The 22,092-nt window shown below is 37.2% G+C and overlaps 1 protein-coding gene across 3 annotated transcripts in view; it reads right to left on the minus strand.

Annotated features, from left to right (window-relative positions):
• SLIT2 (slit guidance ligand 2) overlaps positions 1 to 22,092 on the minus strand; it is a 361,018-nt gene that overhangs the window by 103,935 nt on the left and 234,991 nt on the right. For all 3 annotated transcript variants that reach the window (XM_073237782.1, XM_073237781.1, XM_073237780.1), the window contains one exon: positions 21,652 to 21,790. In XM_073237782.1, the coding sequence (XP_073093883.1) occupies positions 21,652 to 21,790 (139 nt within the window). The remainder of the gene's footprint in view (positions 1 to 21,651; positions 21,791 to 22,092) is intronic.

Below are 22,092 nucleotides of genomic sequence, written 5' to 3' on the forward strand. Positions count from 1 at the left end.
AAACTAAATTATTATGTCTTTTTCTCGACCCTTAACTTATAATGAAATCAGAATATGAAAACTTCAGAAAATTTAATATGAAAACATGAGGAAATAAAAATAAGGATAAATAAAGTTTCCATGAAAAAGTTCTTTCACATTAAATGGCTTTCTGACTATTCATCCCATAAAATACATTCTCAGGAAGGTACTGTGCTATTTTGTTTTTTTAATCATAGTTATATTAGCATATAATCAATCCTCAATTATTGATTTACCTATATACTTTGATGAAGACTTTATTTTGATCCTAGGATTGTTTATTTGATAATTTTCTAGACAAATTGTATTAGTTGACAGAAGAAACAATAATTCTTTATGACTTTTGATGAATACATACCTAATTTCTGCTATTGTAAGAATCTCAGAAACAAATAGGAGAATGTAATTCTAATCTCTTCATCAGAGTAGAGATGTACAGTGATAGTTCCATATTTGAGACTAGGTTTATGTAAAAATCAACAAAACCATATCTTCATTACAAAATATTAAAAGGTTTCTGCTAACCATTAGAGAACATATAGCATCCTAGAGTCCATTTCATTAGATCTGAAGCAAACATTTTAATCATAAAAAGGCATTAACTATGATACAATGTTTTTTCTCAAGTAGCATGTCATATGTATTTTCTCCTAGACATAAAAATAGAAGAGTGTTGTCACACCAGTTAGCATGAAAAGCAGAAAGCCGAAAAACTGCGAAGCCGAAAGTTATCCTACAGGCTAGCTAATTCTATGGGTGGATCTCAAGTAATAAAAGTATCAGGAATGTGTAAAATTGAAAAATGCTAACAAGTACTCCAGCAAAACCACAAACTAAGGTAGAATGTTCTTATTTTCACATTTATAACATTTGTTAAACTCTGCCTATTTTCTGTTGCTTTTCATAGCCCTCAAGTGGAATATATGTAAATTTTTAAATACTTTCATAGTGAAACAAGTAAATACTTTCAGAGTGGAAACAATTTCACTTTGGAATTATCAACCTACTTTTTATTTAATAAGGCAAACTCAAATTATGGACTTCTTATCATGCCAAATTACATCAAAATGGTATCATCTGTTTATTTAGATATTTTATCAATACTGTCTAAGTAATAAATCAAGGTAATCTATGTGTGCTATGAAAATTAGTCAAACTGTAGGTTATACTTATTTTTAAATTTTAAACATTTCGACATAATTAAAAGAAAATCAACCAATTACACAGCATGAGAGCTGCACTATTACCTGAGAAAATGTCTCAGTGAATGATAAATAATCAAGAAGTCATGCCTGATATCACGAGTACCTATCACACCTTTAAAGGCAGGTTGCAATCAGATATAATATTCTCACTTCCAAGAATCATTCTTACTTTCACTTCTTTACACTTATACGTGCAAGTGATCCAGAGGAAACAAAACAAACAAACATACTCCACAACATCATCTCCAACCGCCATGCTGTGTATCTCTTCGAAAGGGCCTTCTTTATCACTGGCAGTCAGAGAACTCCAGTGAATTTATACAACATAGTGAGTTTCCTTTCCATTTTACTTATTTGAATGGCACATTGGAAAATAGTAGCATAACTTCTGAGAATGTACAATCCATTTTATAAAACACTGAATCAACACTCAGAAGAGTTGCCTTGAGAACTTTGCTATTGTCCATCCCTTCCCACAATTTGAATTTTTCCCTAATCTTCTCTCAAACAAATAAAGGAAAGAATTGTATGGAAAGAATTGTATGGCTCCCAGCATCTGAGCCATAAAGAAAACAGCAGAGCGTAAAGGCAGTAAGATATAAGAATAAACAGGATATACTAAATTATTACAACCTATACTCTTAGTATTTTCCATAATTTATGTAACTTCTGTATAATGATTTGAACAGGTGATATGCCACAAAAATCCATAATTATATTGAAGAGAACTAAATGGCTACTTTATAGAAATCCATCACATTGTATTCAAAATTTTATACCTCAAGACATGATTTAATAAATTAATTCTGAGGATATTATATAGAGAGAATTGATTCGTTGTTAACAATTTTGTTGCCATGGGGCCAGATCATGACTTGCCTCATGCATTCCAACTATGAAAAAAGGTCTTTCATCCAGCAGAGTTCAATGTAGCAAAGGGCTGGGAGAGTCCAGGGGAGCAAAAGCTTCTTTCTTTTAAACATAAATTTACCTTCTGTTACACATTCTGTTCGTCACCCTCCATCAGCATTAGCCATATTTCTTTGTCACTTTTTTTTTTAACTATGAAGAATAGAGGCTTGGAGGATACCCAGACCCCTTTCTCCTGCTCTGAGCACCATCCTTCTTCCCACCCAGACTCTGCAAAGTGTCAAGGCAGAAACGGTGAGGAAAATTAGGTTTGGTCCTGCCTTCATTAAGCTTGCAGTCTAAAGGGATAGTTTGACATCAATCAAAATGTCAAATTAAACTGTGCTAAGTCCGATGCAGACCAATTCCAGGGAGATAGGAGAGTATTTGATAAAGAATAGGAAAGATGACATTATAGTAGTTGTAGACATAAAGTAATATGAAACAACTCTCCGTTTTGCAAACATTGTTATATCTTAATACCTTGTCTTTCTTTATGCTCCTTCTGTGGTGTCTTCATATGTAAGGTTCTTAAAATTTCTCTTGTCCTGTTTTTCTGAGTATTAGCCTTTCTTTGTAATTGTTTTCAATTATCCTTTCTACTGTACTCCAACGAACATAAGCCACAGTTACTTTCTTTTTGCAGCTGAATCAAGGAGAGAATATGGGCTTTGGAGTCAAATAAATATAAGATTAAGGCCAATTTAGCCACTTCATTATTTAAGAACTTATTTCTTTTTACAAGATTTTTTACATATTTGTGGTCTTTAAAAAGGAAAAGAGCAAAATGAAGTTGTCAGTCTTTGAGGGAGTTGATCTTTAGCTTGTCTTATAGAAAAATACCTAGAGAAAGTATATAGAAGACGTATCTAGAGGACCTTAGACAAAGACACCTAAGACTTATCTGTAGGATGATTGAATCAATGAGTATGTCTAAAGGGAGAGGGTAGTTTCAAGATACTGAGTTGATCAGCCTGGATCAGATTAAAAGGAGCTCTCAGACACATGTACAGAGTAGAATCCAAGCCAGGACAGGGAACAGGGAAACCTAAAAAATGATCAGTATTACAGCTCCATTTTTGTCCATTCCATTACAGGATTCTATTCACTAAATGTTTTCCTTGCTTATTTTGTGCTTTAAAAACATCAAAGTGAATGGGAGTCAAGATGGCCGCATGAGTAGAGCAGCAGAAATCTCCTCCCAAAACCACATATATTTATGAAAATATAACACAGACAACTCTTCCTAGAATAGAGAACAGAGGACACAGGACAATAGCCAGACCACATCCACACCTGCGAGAACCCAGCACCTCACAAAGGAGGTAAGATACAAGTCCCAGCCTCGCGGTACCCGAGCACCCCTCCCCCAGCTCCCGGCGGGAGGAGAGGAGGCAGAGCGGGGAGGGAGAGGGAGCCCAGGACTGTTGAACACCCAGCCCCAACCATCCGGACCACAGCGCAGACACAGGGCATGCATGGGGTGCTGGAAACTAGGGAAGCAGGGCAGCAAGACTGGTGAGCAGGTCCCTGAGGCCGGCACCTGGGGACAAAGAAAAGTGAGCGGCTTTTTTTTTTTTTTAATGTTTATTTAATTTTTTTTTTTTTTTCCTGTGAGTGCTTTTTGGAAGTCATAAAGGGACAGGGACCGCAAAACCAGACGGAAATGTCCTGGGACACTTAGTACAGCAGCAGGGACTCTGAGGATCTCTGGGCACTCTAACCCCCTGGGCAGCAGGGACCATGGAGATGCTTCAAGGAGATAGATAGCCTCCAGGCCATTCCCCCTAAAATGTGACTCCACCATATTGGAGTGGCCGCCTGAGGCAAGTCACCCCACAGCAATAGCGGAGATAAACTCCATTGCAGCCAAGTAAGAATCAGAAGCCCTTTCTGCATGCAGCTGCCCAGCACAAGCCACTAGAGGTCACTGTTCTCCCAGGAAAGGAAGGCCACAAACCAACAAGAAGGGAATTTCTTCCAGCCCTCACTCGTGCCAGCTCTGCAAACTATCTCTATCACCATGAAAAGGCAAAATTACAGGCAGACAAAGATCACAGAGACACCAGAGAAGGAGACAGACCTAACTAGTCTTCCTGAAAAAGAATTCAAAATAAAAATCATAAACATGCTGATGGAGACGCAGAGAAATATACAAGAGCTAAGGGATGAAGTCCGGAGGGAGATTACAGATGCCTGGAAAGAGATTATAGAAATGAAACAAAATCCGGAAGGATTTATGAGCAGAATGGGTAAGATGCAAGAGGCCATTGATGGAATAGAAACCAGAGAACAGGAATGCATAGAAGCTGACACAGAGAGAGATAAAAGGATCTCCGGGAATGAAACAATATTAAGAGAACTGTGTGACCAATCCAAAATGAACAATATCAGTATTGTAGGGGTATAAGAAGAAGAAGAGAGAGAAACAGAAAGTGTCTTTGAAGAAATAATTGCTGAAAACTTCCCCAAACTGGGGGAGGAAATAATCAAACAGACCACTGAAATACACAGAACTCCCAAAAGAAAGGACCCAAGGAGGACATCATCAAGACACATAATAATTAAAATGGCAAAGATCAAGGACAAGGAAAGAGAGTTAAAGGCAGCTAGAGAGAAAAAGGTCACCTATAAAGGAAAACCCATCAGGCTATCATCAGACTTCTCAGCAGAAACCTTACAGGCCAGAAGAGAATGGGATGATATATTTAATGCAATGAAACAGAAGGGCCTTGAACCAAGGATACTGTATCTAGCACGATTATCATTTAAATATGATGGAGGGATTAAATAATTCCCAGACAAGCAAAAGTTGAGGGAATTTGCCTCCCGCAAACCACCTCTACAGGGTATTTTAGAGGGACTGTTTTAGATGGGAGCACTCCTAAAACTAAACAGATGTCACCAGAGAAAATAAAATCACAGCAAAGAAAGCAGACCACCCAAATACCAAAGGCAGAAAAATAAAATCAACAACCCACTAAAAGCAGTTAAAGGAAACACGAAAGAGCACAGAATAAAACAACCAACATATAAAGAATGGTGGAGGAGGAATAAGAAGGGAGAGAAGAAAAGAATCTCCAGACAGTGTATATAACAGCTCAATAAGCGAGCTAAGTTAGGCAATAAGACACTAAAGAGGCTAGCCTTGAACCTTTCATAACTATGAATCTAAAGCCTGCAATGGCAATAAGTACATATCTTTCAATAGTCACCCTAAATGTAAATGGACTGAATGCACCAATTAAAAGACACAGAGTAATAGAATGGATAAAAAAGCAAGACCCATCTATATGCTGCTTACAAGAAATTCACCTCAAACCCAAAGACATGAACAGACTAAAAGTCAAGGGATGGAAAAACATATTTCAGGCAAACAACAGAGAGAAGAAAGCTACTACTAATATCAGACAAAATAGACTTCAAAACAAAGGAAGTAACAAGAGATAAAGAAGGACATTATATAATGATAAAGGGCTCAGTCCAACAAGAGGATATAACCATTCTAAACATATATGCACCCAACACAGGAGCACCAGCATATGTGAAACAAATACTAACAGAACTAAAGGGGGAAATAGACTGCAATGCATTCATTTTAGGAGACTTCAACAAGCCACTCACCCCAAAGGATAGATCGACCGGGCAGAAAATAAGTAAGGACATGGAGGCACTGAACACCACAGTAGAACAGATGGACCTAATAGACATCTATAGAACTCTACATCCAAAAGCAACAGGATATACATTCTTCTCAAGTGCACATGGAACATTCTCCAGAATAGACCACATACTACCTCACAAAAAGAGCCTCAGTAAATTCCAAAATATTGAAATTTTACCAACCAACTTTTAAGATCACAAAAGCATAAAACTAGAAATAAATTCTACAAAAAATACAAAAAGGCTCACAAACACATGGAAGCTTAACAACATGCTCCTAAATAATCAATGGATCAATGAACAAATTAAAATAGAGATCAATGAATATATGGAAACAAATGACAACCAAAACACAAAGCCCCAACTTCTGTGGGATGCAGCGAAAGCAGTCTTAGGAGGAAAGTATATAGCTATCCAGGCACACTTGAAGAAGGAAGAACAATCCCAAATGAATAGTCTAACATTACAATTATTGAAACTGGAAAAAGAAGAACAAATGAGGCCTAAAGTCAGCAGAAGGAGGGACATAATAAAGATCGGAGAAGAAATAAACAAAATGGAGAAGAATAAAACAATAGCAAAAATCAATGAAACCAAGAGCTGGTTCTTTGAGAAAATAAACAAAATAGATAAGCCTCTAGCCAAACTTATTAAGACAAAAAGAGAATCAACACAAATCAACAGAATCAGAAATGAGAACAGAAAAATCATGACAGACTCCACAGAAATACAAAGAATTATAAAAGACTACTATGAAAACCTATATGCCAACAAGCTGGAAAACCTAGAAGAAATGGACAACTTCCTAGAAAAATACAACCTTCCAAGACTGACCAAGGAAGAAACACAAAAGTTAAACAAACCAATTACGAGCAAAGAAATTGAAATGGTAATCAAAAAACTACCCAAGAACAAAACCCCCGGGCCAGACGGATTTACCTCAGAGTTTTATCAGACACACAGAGAAGACATAATATCCATTCTCCTTAAAGTTTTCCAAAAAATAGAAGAGGAGGGAATACTCCCAAACTCATTCTACAAGGCCAGCATCACTCTAATACCAAAACCAGGCAAAGACACCACAAAAAAAGAAAATTACAGACCAATATCCCTGATGAATGTAGATGCAAAAATACTCAATAAAATATTAGCAAACCAAATTCAAAAATATATCAAAAGGATCATACACCATGACCAAGAGGGATTCATCCCAGGGATGCAAGGATGGTACAACATTCGAAAATCCATCAACATCATCCACCACATCAACAAAAAGAAAGAACAAAAACCACATGATCATCTCCATAGATGCTGAAAAAGCATTTGACAAAATTCAACATCCATTCATGATAAAAACTCTCAGCAAAATGGGTATAGAGGGCAAGTACCTCAACATAATAAAGGCCATAAAAGATAAACCCACAGCCAACATTATACTGAACAGCGAGAAGCTAAAAGCTTTTCCTCTGAGATCAGGAACAAGACAGGGATGCCCACTTTCCTCACTGTTATTTAACATAGTACTGGAGGTCCTAGCCATGGCAATCAGACAAAACAAAGAAATACAAGGAATCCAGATTGGTAAAGAAGAAGTTAAACTGTCACTATTTGCAGATGACATGATATTGTACATAAAAAACCCTAAAGACTCCACTCCAAAACTACTAGAATGGATATTGGAATACAGCAAAGTTACAGGATACAAAACTAACACACAGAAATCTGTGGCTTTCCTATATAATAAAAATGAGCCAATAGAAAGAGAAATCAGGAAAACAATTCCATTTACAATTGCATCAAAAAGAATAAAATACCTAGGAATAAACCTAACCAAAGAAGTGAAAGAGCTATAGCCTGAAAATTACAAGTCACTCTTAAGAGAAATTAAAGGGGACTCTAACAAATGGAAACTCATCCCATTTTCATGGCTAGGAAGAATTAATATTGTCAAAATGGCCATCCTGCCCAAAGCAATATACAGATTTGATGCAATCCCTATCAAATTACCAGCAACATTCTTCAATGAACTGGAGCAAATAGTTAAAAAATTCATATGGAAACACCAAAGACCCCAAATAGCCAAAGCAATCCTGAGAAAGAATAAATTAGAGGGGATCTCACTCCCCAACTTCAAGCTCTACTACAAAGCCATAGTAATCAAGACAATTTGGTACTGGTACAAGAACAGAGCCACAGACCAGTGGAACAGATTAGAGACTCCAGACATTAACCCAAACATATATGGTCAATTAATATTTGATAAAGGAGCCATGGACATACAATGGCGAAATGACAGTCTCTTCAACAGATGGTGCTGGCAAAACTGCACAGCTACATGTAGGAGAATGAAACTGGACCATTGTCTAACCCCATACACAAAAGTAAATTCAAAATGGATCAAAGACCTGAATGTACATCACGAAACCATAAAACTCTTAGAAAAAAACATAGGCAAAAACCTTAGACATAAACATGAGTGACCTCTTGAACATATCTCCCTGGACAAGGAAAACAACAGCAAAAATGAACAAGTGGGACTATATTAAGCTGAAAAGCTTCTGTACACCAAAAGACACCATCAATAGAACAAAAAGGTACCCTACAGTATGGGAGAATGTATTTGTAAATGACAGATCCGATAAAGGCTTGATGTCCAGAATATATAAAGAGCTCACATGCCTCAACAAACAAAAAAGAAATAACCCAATTAAAAAATGGGCAGAGGAACTGAACAGACAGTTCTCCAAAAAAGAATTATAGATGGCCAACAGACACATGAAAAGATGCTCCACATCGCTAATTATCAGAGAAATGCAAATTAAAACCACAAGGAGGTATCACCTCACACCAGTTAGGATGGCTACCATCCAAAAGACAAACAACAACAAATGTTGGCGAGGTTGTGGAGAAAGGGGAACCCTCCTACACTGCTGGTGGGAATGTAAATTAGTTTAACCATTGTGGAAAGCAGTATGGAGGTTCCTCAAAATGTTCAAAATAGACTTACCATTTGACCCAGGAATTCCACTCCTAGGAATTTACCCTAAGAATGCAGCACTCAAGTTTGAAAAAGACAGATGCACCCCTATGTTTATTGCAGCACTATTTACAATAGCCAAGAATTGGAAGCAACCTAAATGTCCATCGGTAGATGAATGGATAAAGAAGATGTGGTACATATACACAATGGAATACTACTCAGCCATAAGAAGTGGAAAAATCCAACCATTTGCAGCAACATGGATGGAGCTGGAGAGTATTATGCTCAGTGAAATAAGCCAAGTGGAGAAAGAGAAATACCAAATGATTTCACTCATCTGTGGAGTATAAGAACAAAGGAAAAACTGAAGGAACAAAACAGCAGCAGAATCACAGAACCCAAGAATGGACTAACAGGTACCAAGGGAAAGGGACTGGGGAGGATGGGTGGGTAGGGAGGGATAAGGGGGGGAAAGAAGAAAGGGGGTAGTATGATTAGCATGCATAGTGTGGGGGGTGGGAGAAAGGGGAGGGCTGTACAAAACAGAGAAGAGAAGTAGTGATTATAAACATTTTTCTATGTTGATGGACAGTGACTGTAAGGGGGTTTGTGGGTGTGACCTGGTATAGGGGAGAGTCTAGTAAACATAATGTTCTTCATGTAATTGTAGATTAATGATGAAAAAAAAAAGAATGAAAAGGGGGATTACTGCCTGATAGGATAAAACTAACTGCAAATCACCGATTAATGCATGCTTTAAATATCCATAATTTTGATCATTTAAAGGATGTCAGCTGATCAGCTATGGAGGTAAATTTTTCTGATAATATGCCTTTTTCTTAAAAAAAAAAAGCAGTTCCTGTGTGGTGATCTCCAATAAGTTCTTCACAATGGTATAAAGGGCATATCAAAGTGTGGGCTAAGGGTTTGTTTGTGTTTATACAGAGGACCAAAGCCTAATTTGGCTACCCAGAAAACGAATTAAGATACAATATGAAGAAGAACTTCCAACATCAACATTCTCTGTAAGAGTTATTCTAGAAGATGATCATCAAAAAACTTCAACAAAGATCCTGGCACTGTAGCAATTGTAGCTGCATTCATCCCACTGGTTCCTCGATTTGCCATTGGAATTAAGAAGGAGATATCTAAGCTGGCCTGTGCATACAGTAAAACAACAAATTTGACTGGATCTATACTGTCGGAACTCAACCAAGAATTAGGAGAATTGCAAGTTGCAGTGCTCAAAATCTTGTGACTATAGACTATCTACTGTTAAAGAAACATATGGGATGTGAACAGTTCCCAGGAATGTGTTGTTTTAATTTGTCTGATTTTTCTCAAACTATTCAAATTCAGTTAGACAATATCCATCATATCATTGATAATTTTACACAAATGCCTAGGGTGCCTAACTGGTTTTCTTGGTTTCACTGGAGATGGCTGGTAATTGTAGGTCTGCTTTGGTTATGTAGCTGTATTCCTATTATGTTAATGTGTGTATGCAATTTAATTAGTAATTTAAAACCTATACACACTTATGTTATACTACAGGAAGATATGTCAAAGAAATAATCAATCTTCCCATGTTTTCTTCCGTCTGCTACTTCTATAGCTTCTCTTCTTCCTTCATAATTACAACCCCTAAGTAGAATTCGTGCTTCATATCGAAATTACTGAGTATCATAATTCTTCCAAGTGGTAAAGATACCTCAAGACAAATGCTGGGCATAGAAGTCACAGAGCATAAATCTGCAAAAAAGTAAAAAGCTAACCTTTTCAAACAATATTGCTTCTCTCTCACCTAACAACTTTACATTTCCCTCTATGGCCCCGGAAGATGACTGATTAGCCAGAAACGGGAAGATTCCTCAAGGGAGGAACAACCTAAGACAGGCACAGTCGCAGGGGGGCCATCAGGTGAGAAATTGGGGATCAACAGAGGTGAGGCTTAGAACCTCACCCCCCCTGTTTTGAGAGAAATCTTCTGCATCTGTGGATGTTTTGCTGCCCTTGTCTAGCTTGGATTAATACTTAGTCTATAGGCACACACCTGATCATCTACATTTGCCCTCTTACAGCACTAAACTATGTTTTCTACCTTTATCTTGCATCTACCTACCACTTCAGCATTTTATTTAAAAAAAATAATAATAATAATAAGGGAGAAATGTGGGATTCACATATAAGTCAAATATAAAAATCAAATGAATAATTATAATTGACCTGATTGTTTATAGTTCATGATGCGTGATCAAAACTGAAAGTTTATGTGATGACTGCCCTTGCACTGTTCACCATGTAAGAACTTATTCACTATGTAAGAACTTGTTCACCATGTAAGAACTTGTTCATTATGCTTCAGAAGATTGGAGACTGTTGAGAATTAGGCTTGGGTTAATTAATGATTGTGCATTGAGTACCCTATACAGAATTTTATTGTTGTTAGCAACCATATGATCAATAAATATGAGAGATGCCTTCTCAAAAAAAAAAAATCACTGTTTTCTACAGGGAGAGAATGGGCTCACCATTCAGGTTGTACTTTTCAATCTTGTTTAATAGAGCTCCATCACTTCAGAGACAAATATGCTCTAAGCACTTAATTTTTAAATTATCCATTCACTGAATAAGTATTTATCTCATATTCATAAAGTACCTATTATGTGCCAGGTATTAGATTTATTACTGGATCCTCAGTAGTGATCAGAACAGAATGAGAGGATTAAAGATGGCAGCATGAGAGGTGAGACAGAGAACTCCTGGAAGACCACATATGACACGAAAATATAGTTAATACAACTAATCCTAAAAGAGCAACAGGAAAGAAGGCTGTGCCAGACTGAATACACCTGGAGAACAGAGCAGATCTCAAGAAACAGGGTAATGTACCAAAGCCTTGATTTGGCGGGACCCAACCTCTTCCCCCACCTCAGTTCACCAATGGGAGGAAGAGAAATGGAGTGGGGAAGGGATTAAAATCTAGGAGTGCTGAACACCCATCCCTGGAGATCTGCTTTGGGAGCAAAAACCTACATTGAATGGTGCTCTGGAGATTAGTGGGGTTGGAAAGCTAAGACAGGTGAAATACTTGGAGAGACTGAGATTCCAGCCATTTGTGGAGGACAGAGATCCACAAGGAGCTGGTCTGGGACAAAGGAAAGGCAGGCAGTCTGAGAGACTTCCTAACAGCAAGATGGCTCCTGAAGGGGTGGGGTTTGCACAGAGTCTGCTGTGCAGGAGAATGGATAGGAGGACAAGGTTGGCTGGATCCACTCTGCCCAGCAGGTTGGAAACTTTCAGGAGCTTCAGGCACTCCATCCCCCTGGCTGGGTACTCAGCTCTGAGGTTCCTCACTGTGATACACAGCCTTCTGCACCTATCTCCTGGCCTCCTGGCTCACAAAACAGCAGTTGCTGTCCTGGCATCAGGCCAGAAAGAGGCAGGCTCCACCTACGGCAGCTACAGATGCAAAGCACAAAGGTGTACACCTTTGTGTCTTGGCCCACTGGTTCTGACAGTGGAGACAGGCACTGCAGTGGGGAAGGAATAAACAGCTCTTTCTTCCCCCAAGGCACCAGTGCTGCTCTCCTGAGACTCCCAGCATCACCCCAGGGGTGAGCAGCTCCAGAGACTAGAGCTGGGCACTAGAGGGAGAGACATACAAATATGAAATGTCAAAGGAACCTGGTTCAGACAAAAATCTCACAAAGACCAGAAAAAGGACCAAGTGAATCTGAAGTCAACAATCTTCCTGAAACAGAGTTCAAAATAAAAATCATAAACATGCTAATGGAGGTATAGAAAAATATTCAAGAACTCAGAAACAAATTTAGGATGGAGATTCAATCATTAAGAAGTTCCATATCTGAAATGAAACATACAATGAAGGGATTTAAAAGCAGATTAGAAGTAGAAGAAAAGACACTAAATGGAATAGAAATTAGAGAAGAGGAATACACAGAAGCTGAGACAAAAAGACAAAAAAGGACCTCTGGGAATGAAAGAATATTGAGAGAACTGTGTGACCAATCAAAATGGAACAATATTTTCATTATAGGGGTACCAGAAGAAGAGAGAGAAAAAGGGATAGAAGTGTCTTTGAGGAGGCAATTACTGAAAATTTGCTCAATCTGGGGAAGGAGATAGTCTCTCAGGCCATGGAGGTGCACAGATCTCCCAACACAATGGACCCAAGGAAGACAACAGCAAGACATATAATAATTAAAATTGCAAAGATCAAGGATAAGGTCAGACTTTTAAAAACAGGTAGGGAGAGAAGAAAGATCACCTACAAAGGAAAACCCATCAGGCTATCATCAAACTTATCAACAGAAGCCTTAAAGGCCAGAAGAGAGTGGCATGATATATTTAATGTAATGAAAGAAAAGGGCTTCAAACCAAGAATACTCTACTGGCAAGACAATCACTTAACTTTGAAGGAGAGATTAAACAATTTTCAGATAAGTAAAAGCTGAGAGAATGTACTTCCCACAAACCACCTCTACAGTGCATTTTGGAGAGACTGCTAAGAATGGAAGTGTTTCTAAGGCTAAATAGCTGTCACCAGGGGAAATAAAACCACAGTAAAGGAAGCAGAACAATTAATTACTAAGCAGATACAAAATCAAATCAACTACTCCTAAAGTCAATCAAGGGATAGACAAAGAGTATAGAATATGATACTATATAAAGAATGGAGGAGCAAGAAAAAGAAGAAAAAAAAAGAAACTTTAGGCTTTGTTTGTAATGGCATATTAAGTGAGTGAAGTGAGTTAAATTAGACTGTTAGATAGTAAGGGAATTACCCTTGAACCTTTGGTAACCACGGATCTAAAGCATGCAATGGGAATAAGTACATACTTATTGATAATCATCCTAAATGTAAAGGGTCTGAATGCACCAATCAAAAGACATACAGTCACTGAATGGATGAAAAACAAGGCCCATCTATATGCTGCCCACAAGAGACTCACTTCAAAACCAAAGACATACACAGACTAAAAGTGAAGTGATGGAAAAAGATATTTCATGCAACTAATAGGGAGAAAAAAGCAGGAGTTGCAGTACTTAGATCAGACAAAATAGACTTCAAAAAAAGAAAATAACAAGAGACAAAGAAAGACATTACATAATGATAAAGGGGTCAGTCCAACAAGAGGATATAACTATTATAAATATCTATACACCCAACACAGGAACACCTACATATGTGAAACAAATACTAACAGAATTAAAGGAAGAAATAGAATGTAATGCATTCCTTTTAGGAGACTTCAGCACACCACTCACTCCAAAGAAAAGATCAACCAGACAGAAACCAACTAAGGAGACAGAGGCACTGAACAACGTATTAGAAAAGATGGACCTAACGGACTCTACAGAAAACTTCATCCAAAAGCACAGGATTCATACACATTCTTCTCAAGTGCACATGGAACATTTTCAAGAAAGATCATATACTAGGCCACAAAAAGAGCCTCAGTAAATTCAAAAAGATTGAAATTGTACCAACCAGTTTCTCAGACCACAAAGGTATGAAACGAGAAATAAATTACACAAAGAAAATGAAAAAGCCCACAAACACATGGAAGTTTCACAAAATACTCCTGAATAATCAATGGATCAAAGACCAAATAAAAATACAGATCAAGCAAAATATGGAGGCAATGACAAAAATGATTCAACATTGAAAAATCTGTGGGATGCAGCAAAGGTCATGCTAAGAGAGAAGTATATTGCAATACAGGCCTACCTCAGGAAAGAACAACAATCCCATATGAACAGTCTAAATTCACAATTAATGAAACCAGAAAAAGAAGAACAAATGAGACCCAAAGTCAGTAAAAGGAGGGATATAATAAAGATAAGAGCAGACATAAATAAAACTGAGAAGAATAAAACAATAGAAAGAATCAATGAAAGCAGGAGCTGGTTCTGCAAGAAAATAAACAAAATAGATAAATCCTAAACCAGACTTACCAAGAAAAAAAGAGATTCTACACACATAAAGACAATCAGAAATGAGAAAGGAAAAATCACAATGGACACCACTGAAATACAAAGAATCATGAAAGAATACTATGAAAAATTATATGCTAACAAACTGGATAATCTAGAAGAAATGGACAACTTTCAAAAAAATAGACTCTACCAAGGCTGACTCAGGAAGAAAGAGAAAATCTGAATAACCATTTACCAGCAAGGAAATTGAATTGGTCATCAAAAAATTACCTAAGAACGAAACACCTGGACCAGATGGTTTCACTGCTGAATTTTATCAAACATTTAGTGAAGACATAATACCCATCCTCCTTAAGGTTTTCCATAGTAGAAGAGGAGGTAATACTCCCAAACTCATTCTACAAGGCCAGCATCACTCTAATACCAAAACCAGGCAAAGACACCACAAAAAAAGAAAAAGTTACAGACCAATATCCCTGATGAAAATAGATGCAAAAATACTCAACAAAACAGTAGCAGACAGAATTCCAAAATACATCAAAAAGATCATCCACCATGATCAAGTAGGATTTATTCCAGGAATGCAAGGATCGTACATTTGAAAATCCATCAAGATCATCCACCACATCAACAAAAAGAAGGACAAAAACCACATGATTATCTCCATTGATGCTGAAAAAGCATTCAACAAAATTCAACATCCATTCATGATAAAAACATTCAACAAAATGGGTATAGAGGGCAAGTACCTCAACATAATAAAGGCCATATATGACAAACCCACAACCAACATCATACTTAAAAGCAAGAGGCTGAAAGCTTTTCCTTTAAGTTTGGGAACAAGACAAGGATGTCCACTCCCCCAACTTTCATTCAACATAGTACTGGAGGTCCTAGCCATGGCAATTAGACAACACAAAGAAATAAAAGGCATCCAGATGGACAAGGAAGAAGTTAAACTGTCCCTGTTTGCAGATGACATGATATTGTAGATAAAAAACCTAAAAAAATCCACTCCAAAACTACTAGATCTAATATCTGAATTCAGCAAAGTTGCAGGATACAAAATTAGTACATAGAAATCTTTTGCATTACTATACACTAATGATGAACTAGCAGAAAGAGAAATCAGGAAAATAATTCCATTCACAATTGCATCAAAAAGAATAAAATACCTAGGAATAAAACCTAACCAAGGATGTGAAAGACCTATACTCTGAAAATTACAAGACATTCATGAGAGAAATTGAAGAAGAAACCAATAAATTGAAACACAACTAGTGCTCTTGGACAGGAAGAATTAATATTGTTAAAATGGCCATCCTGCCTAAAGCAATCTACAGATTCAATGCAATCCCTATCAAAATATGACAACATTCTTCAATAAACTAGAGCAAATAGCTCTAAAATTCATATGGAAATAAAAAAGACTCTAAATAGCCAAAGCAATCCTGAGAAGGAAGAATAAAGAGGGGAGGATTATGATCTCCCTGACTTCAAGCACTAGTACAAGGCTACAGTAATCAAGACAATTCAGTACTGGCACAAGAACAGACCCATAGACCAATGGAACAGACTAGAGAACCCAGATATAAACCTAAGCATATATGGTCAATTAATACATGATAAAGGAGCCATGGACATACAATGGGGGAAATGACAGCCTTTTCAACAACTGGTGTTGGCAAAACTGGACAGCTACATGCAAGAGAATGAAACTGAATTATTTTCTAACCCCATACACAAAAGTAAACTCTAAATGGATCAAAGACCTGAATGTAAGTCATGAAACCATAAAACTCTTGGAAGAAAACATAGGCAAAAATCTCTTGAATATAAACATGAGCAACTTTTTCCTGAACACATCTCTTCGGGCAATGGAAATAAAACCAAAAATGTACAGATAGGACTACATCATGCTAAGAAGATTCTGTACAACAAAGGACACCATCAGCTGAACAAAAAGGCATCCTACAGTGTGGGAGAATATATTTGTAAATGACATATTTGACAAGGGGTTAACATCCAAAGTACATAAAGAACTCACACACCTCAACACCCCAAAAACAAATAACCCTACTAATAAATGGGCAGAGGATATGAACAGACACTTCTCCAAAGAAGAAATTCAGATGGCCAACAGGCACATAAAAGATGCTGCACATTGCTAATTATCAGGGAAATGCAAATTAAAACCACAATGTGGTATCACCTTACACCAGTTAGGATGGCCAACATCTCAAAGACTAGGAACAACAAATGCTAGAGCAAGTATGCAGAGAAAGGGGAACCCTCCTAAACTGCTAGTGGGAATGTAAACTAGTTCAACCATTGTGGAAAGCAGTATGGAGGTTCTTCAACAAACTAAAAATAGAAATACCATTTGACTCAGGAATTCCACTCCAGTAATTTACCCAAAGGCAACAAGTTCTTAGATTCAAAAAGACATATGCACCCCTATGTTTACTGCAGCACTATTTACAATAGCCAAGATATGAAAGCAACCTAAGTGTCCATCAGTAGATGAATGAAGAAAGAGGAGGGGGTACATATACACAATGGAAAACTATTTAGCCATAAGAAAGAAACAAATCCTACCATTTGCAACAACATGGATGGAGCTGGAGGATATTATGCTCAGTGAAATAAGCCAGGCAGAGAAAGACAAGTGCCAAATGATTTCCCTCATTTGTGGAGTATAACATCGAAGCAAAACTGAAGGAACAAAATAGCAGCAGACACACAGACTCCAGGAAGGGACTAGTGGTTACCAAGCAGAGGGGTGGGGGAAGGCAGATGGGAAGGGAGGGAGAAGGGGATTGTGGGGTATCATGATTGGTGCACATAGTGTGTGGGGTCATGGGGAAGACAGTGTAGCTCAGAGAAGACAAATATAGACTCGGTGGCATCTTATTACACTGATGGACAGTGACTACAATGGGTATGGGGGGGAACTCAATAATAAGGGTGAATGTAGTAACCATATTGTTTTTCTTGTGAATCCTTCATAAGAGTGTATGTCAATGATAACTTAATTTAAAAAAAAGTACAGAATGAATTCCTGCCTTCACAGAGTTTGTACTTCAGTATGGAAGACAGCAGTTAAACAAACACACACAATTACATATACATATACACAAAATATAATCATTCAGTGCAAATGAAATCAGATTCATAGCCTACAAATGTGAGGGCAGATCCTGGACCAGGGTAACACCATCAGATAGAGAGGTATCTTGGAAAAAGCCACCAACCTTTATCTAGCATATGCCTCTGGCTTTTGTTTTTTGATTTACTTAATTTCCATAAATACCACCTTCAAAGGTCAGTGAGAGAGCAAATGATACAATGTGTGTATAGTACCCAACATTGCAGGCATTAGATGTATGTTTCTATTTCTTCTCCAAATTATTTTAATTCTGAACTTAAAGAAAGGTTTTCCATTTTTAATGCCTTAATAAGTGCAAGAAGTGTGAAATTACAGTGAACACATACAGAAAAAAGAAAAAAGTGCTCCAAGTTTTTCTATCCAGTGTGCGCAGTTGACCACTTCTACATCTTTCATTGCAAATACATTATGAGACAGCTGCAGGAATACACATGCCAATGCAACAGTATTGAATGAAATATCTGATAACTTACAGTAAAGGAATTCTACTGATAATTTATGGTAAAATCCAGATTAAAAAACTATTTGAAAAATACGAAGGGAGTTTGTAGTATTTAGTTCATTGTGCATTAAAAACCTGGAGCTTATAAAATGAAAAATGATGTTGTATAGCTTTATTTCCACATTTTATGAATCTTACTCATGTTCTTTAATAAAAATAAAAGAGTAATAAAAGAAAGAGCTACTTAGCTAGTAAATTATGCCACATAATGAATGGTAATAGGGATATTTTGTTGGAGTTGAAGATCAATATGATTTGTTAGTAGAAGTCTACTGATAAAACTGATAATGTAATAATCAGAGAGATAAAATTCACCTAGAGCTTCACATATGTTTTCATCTCTAGTTATAAATTTAATTTAGTGTAGCTTTAGCAGATACACCACTTCCTCAACGTAAGCAAAACCAATGGGACATATTATTTAGTACAACTCTTATGCTACTAAATCCCACCATTAAACAAAAATCTATAGACCATACAAAATAGAAAAAAGGCTCTATTATAAAATATAAAATAGACAGGAGAGAAGCCATTTTAAATGTTTCATATCACTTTTAGTCCATTATATGTATATCTCACTCTTTCCTTTTGTCAACTCATAGCAGTTTTGTTCTCCTTTCCTATGATCAGGGTTTGATTAATCCCCTCGTGTATCCTGAATAATCTTGTGCCCACATATACCTTATCTAACTCACATTCTCATCTCTTTCAAAACCCATTCTGTCTCTCTGGCTTATTAATGACCACAGGTTTCTGCACCTTAAAATAAATCCAAGTCTGTCCTTTATAGAGACAATCGTCTTTTTCAAAAAATCCTTTCTTAGCCAAACTTTTCAAACTGTTCTATATCTTCTCCCTGCAATATTCACCATTCACTCCCTTTCTTAACACTCTGAAAAGTGGTGTATTTACCTATCATTCTATCTGGAATCCTCCAAGGCCAATATGCTGGTCAAATTCCAAGACCTGTTCTCAGACCTCTGCCTGGTTCATCAGCCAGAGTATCAGACTCTGCATGTCAGTTTTCCTAAGAGCCCCTCCTCTCTTGCCTGTTACGGTCCTCTGCTGCTTTTATTTAATTCCCTTGTGCTTTTTTTCTCTTGCTCTCCTTCCCATTTGCTAGCTTATGGATTTGACCATCAGCTTTGTATTTTATAATATTAATTACTCCAAGCCTTTGATTTGCTCCAAATTATTATAGTCTGTGTAATTTCAGTATCTCTAAATATCTCACAGGTACTTCAGTATTTCACAAATTCTACTCACTACCATCCTCCTTCCAAGTTGTGTTTCTGTTCCTTTGCTTCTTACGTACAATGATAGACACACCATCTCCTACTCATATTTGAAGCTCTAGTATTACCTTTGGTTCATCTTTCTCCATTATCCTCTCATTTCATCAAGTGACAAATCCCATTTATTCTGCTCCTAGATTAGCTATAATATCTCTGCCACAGCATCATTCCTGCTGCTACTCACTAGCTCTTGCTCTTAGGACACCTCCCCTCAATCAATATAATGGCTGCATAAGAGGATTTATGCCTGGCATTCATTCTTTCCTTTTGCCAGCCACTGGCATACAGCTGTCAGATTAATTCTTCCTGAGGATTCACTTTAAAACTCCAGTATTCAAAACCACTTCACATAAAGACATAGCTCCTGAAAGTATCAGGCCCATGAACTGGCTCCAACCTACCTTTCTAACTTAATTTTCCTGCACTCTCCCAGGTTCCAAATGCCAGACTGAGTTCCTGTTTGGTAGTGCCCTGCATTTCCATTCTGATGGACTTTACTTGTGATGTCCCTTTCACATGGAAAGTCCTTCTCTCTTCTCTGCATTTCCATTCACTACCTTTCCTTCAAGGCCTACCTCGGGTGTTCCCTCTTATACAAAGGCTTCAAGAACAGAAGTATCAGTTATTGCATGATTACTATATACTAAGCACAGAGCTCTATGTGTGTTGATGATTTCATTTCAAATTAACCACCACCCTTAGTTTTAGATGAGGAGACAGTCCCATAGAGGATGAGTACCTTGCCCAGGGTCTCACAAACAGCAAATGGTAGGTGGCCTTGTGATTCTAAGTTAAAGTTTCCGACTCTAGTTAACCACTACAATTTGCCTTCCACTTTACGCCCTGTGTAATAAATACCTTGAACTTGATTTGCTTCTCTTTTACAATGCATATTACTTTGTACCTCATTTCATAGCTTTTAATCTGCATGTCAAATTTGCTAGTCACTTTATGGAAGACTCTGGAGAATTCATGCTACCTTTATGTAGTAAATGTTTACTTTAATAAATGCTGCGTCCAGATAGATAAATATATGATTCCCCTTTTCAAAATCTTACTATGTTGTTTTCCTATTTAGTTCATCATGAATTATCTCCTCTGATCAAGATGAAAATCGTTTATAATCTGTGGCTTTACAATTACATGGAGAGGTCTTTTTTCAGGCATTATTTTCCACGATGACTCAACTAATATCGAGTCCTCCGACTGGGCTCAACTGCACAATGACTAAAACATAACGCTCACTGCCACCTCCCCCCTCTGTTCCTGGTGTTTCTCTCTTGTGGAATGTCACCTGCCTTCTCCCAAACTGTATCTTATTCTTCTTTCCAGGTGCAGCTAAAAAATACTTACAAATGTCTTCTGTAGTCAAGGTAGTGTTTTTCCAGGAAAAATTTTGGTGAGAATAATATAATTACATGTACATAGTATTTCATTTCTGTGTCAAATCTCCAGAGATTCTAGAATCCTTATAGAGGATCATGTCTTATACTGCAAAACTCTAAGCATATTTTTAAGCACATATTAGATACTTTAAATAAAGCTCGTTCCTATGATTTATTACTCCAGCTCGGTCTTTCTTTTATATCCCCCAACTCCAAGCTCGAAATGGAGAGAAGCAGAGACCCTGATGGTCAACAGAGAGACAACCACCTTTATTTTCCCTAAATAGTCTAATAAACCTTTTCAAGGAAAGAAAAAATACTCTTTATGCTTAAAATACATTCCTTTTAGTTCTACCTGTGCTAAAAAAAGAAAAATTTTAGCCACTTCAACAAGACATTTAATTAAACAGACTAAGGGTCAAGACAATTCTGAAACGAACATTTTGTCTAGGCTAATTGATCAGATTTGCCTTTGATAAACCTAGAGTGTCCTAAAGAAAGTCACAGTTTGGATCAGTGGGGAGTTGGAGGGATAGGAGAGAATTTTAGGGCACATACATTTCTGTGATGGTCTCTGGAAGATTCGTGGGGATCTCAGTGAGACCTTTCCCACGACAGTCTACGATATTGTTGCTACAGGTACAAGCAGCCGGACAGTGCAAAACACTGCAAGAAGGAGCCATAAATGACTGGTGCCCTGAAAAAGAAATAAACAGCAATTACATTTTTCTTCCTGAAATTCACACTTGAGAAACATACAAGCTTATCTCAAATAACAAACATGTTACTTAACAGAAAAACTTTAAATACCTGATCTTAAAATGGTCCTATATTTCTAAAATATATGTTGGAAAGCATGCATTTACATTTTAGGGTCAACTCTCACATGAAGCAAATGAGATTTTTAAAACTAATTATAAAAGTGATCATGTGTAAGTGTTGAAATAATTGTGAGAGAGGCTAAATTCAGATTTGAAAATTAGAAACCTATTCAGTTCT

Source organism: Manis javanica, chromosome 5 (genome assembly GCF_040802235.1).
Source record: "Manis javanica isolate MJ-LG chromosome 5, MJ_LKY, whole genome shotgun sequence".
NCBI classification, from domain to species: Eukaryota; Metazoa; Chordata; class Mammalia; order Pholidota; family Manidae; genus Manis; species Manis javanica.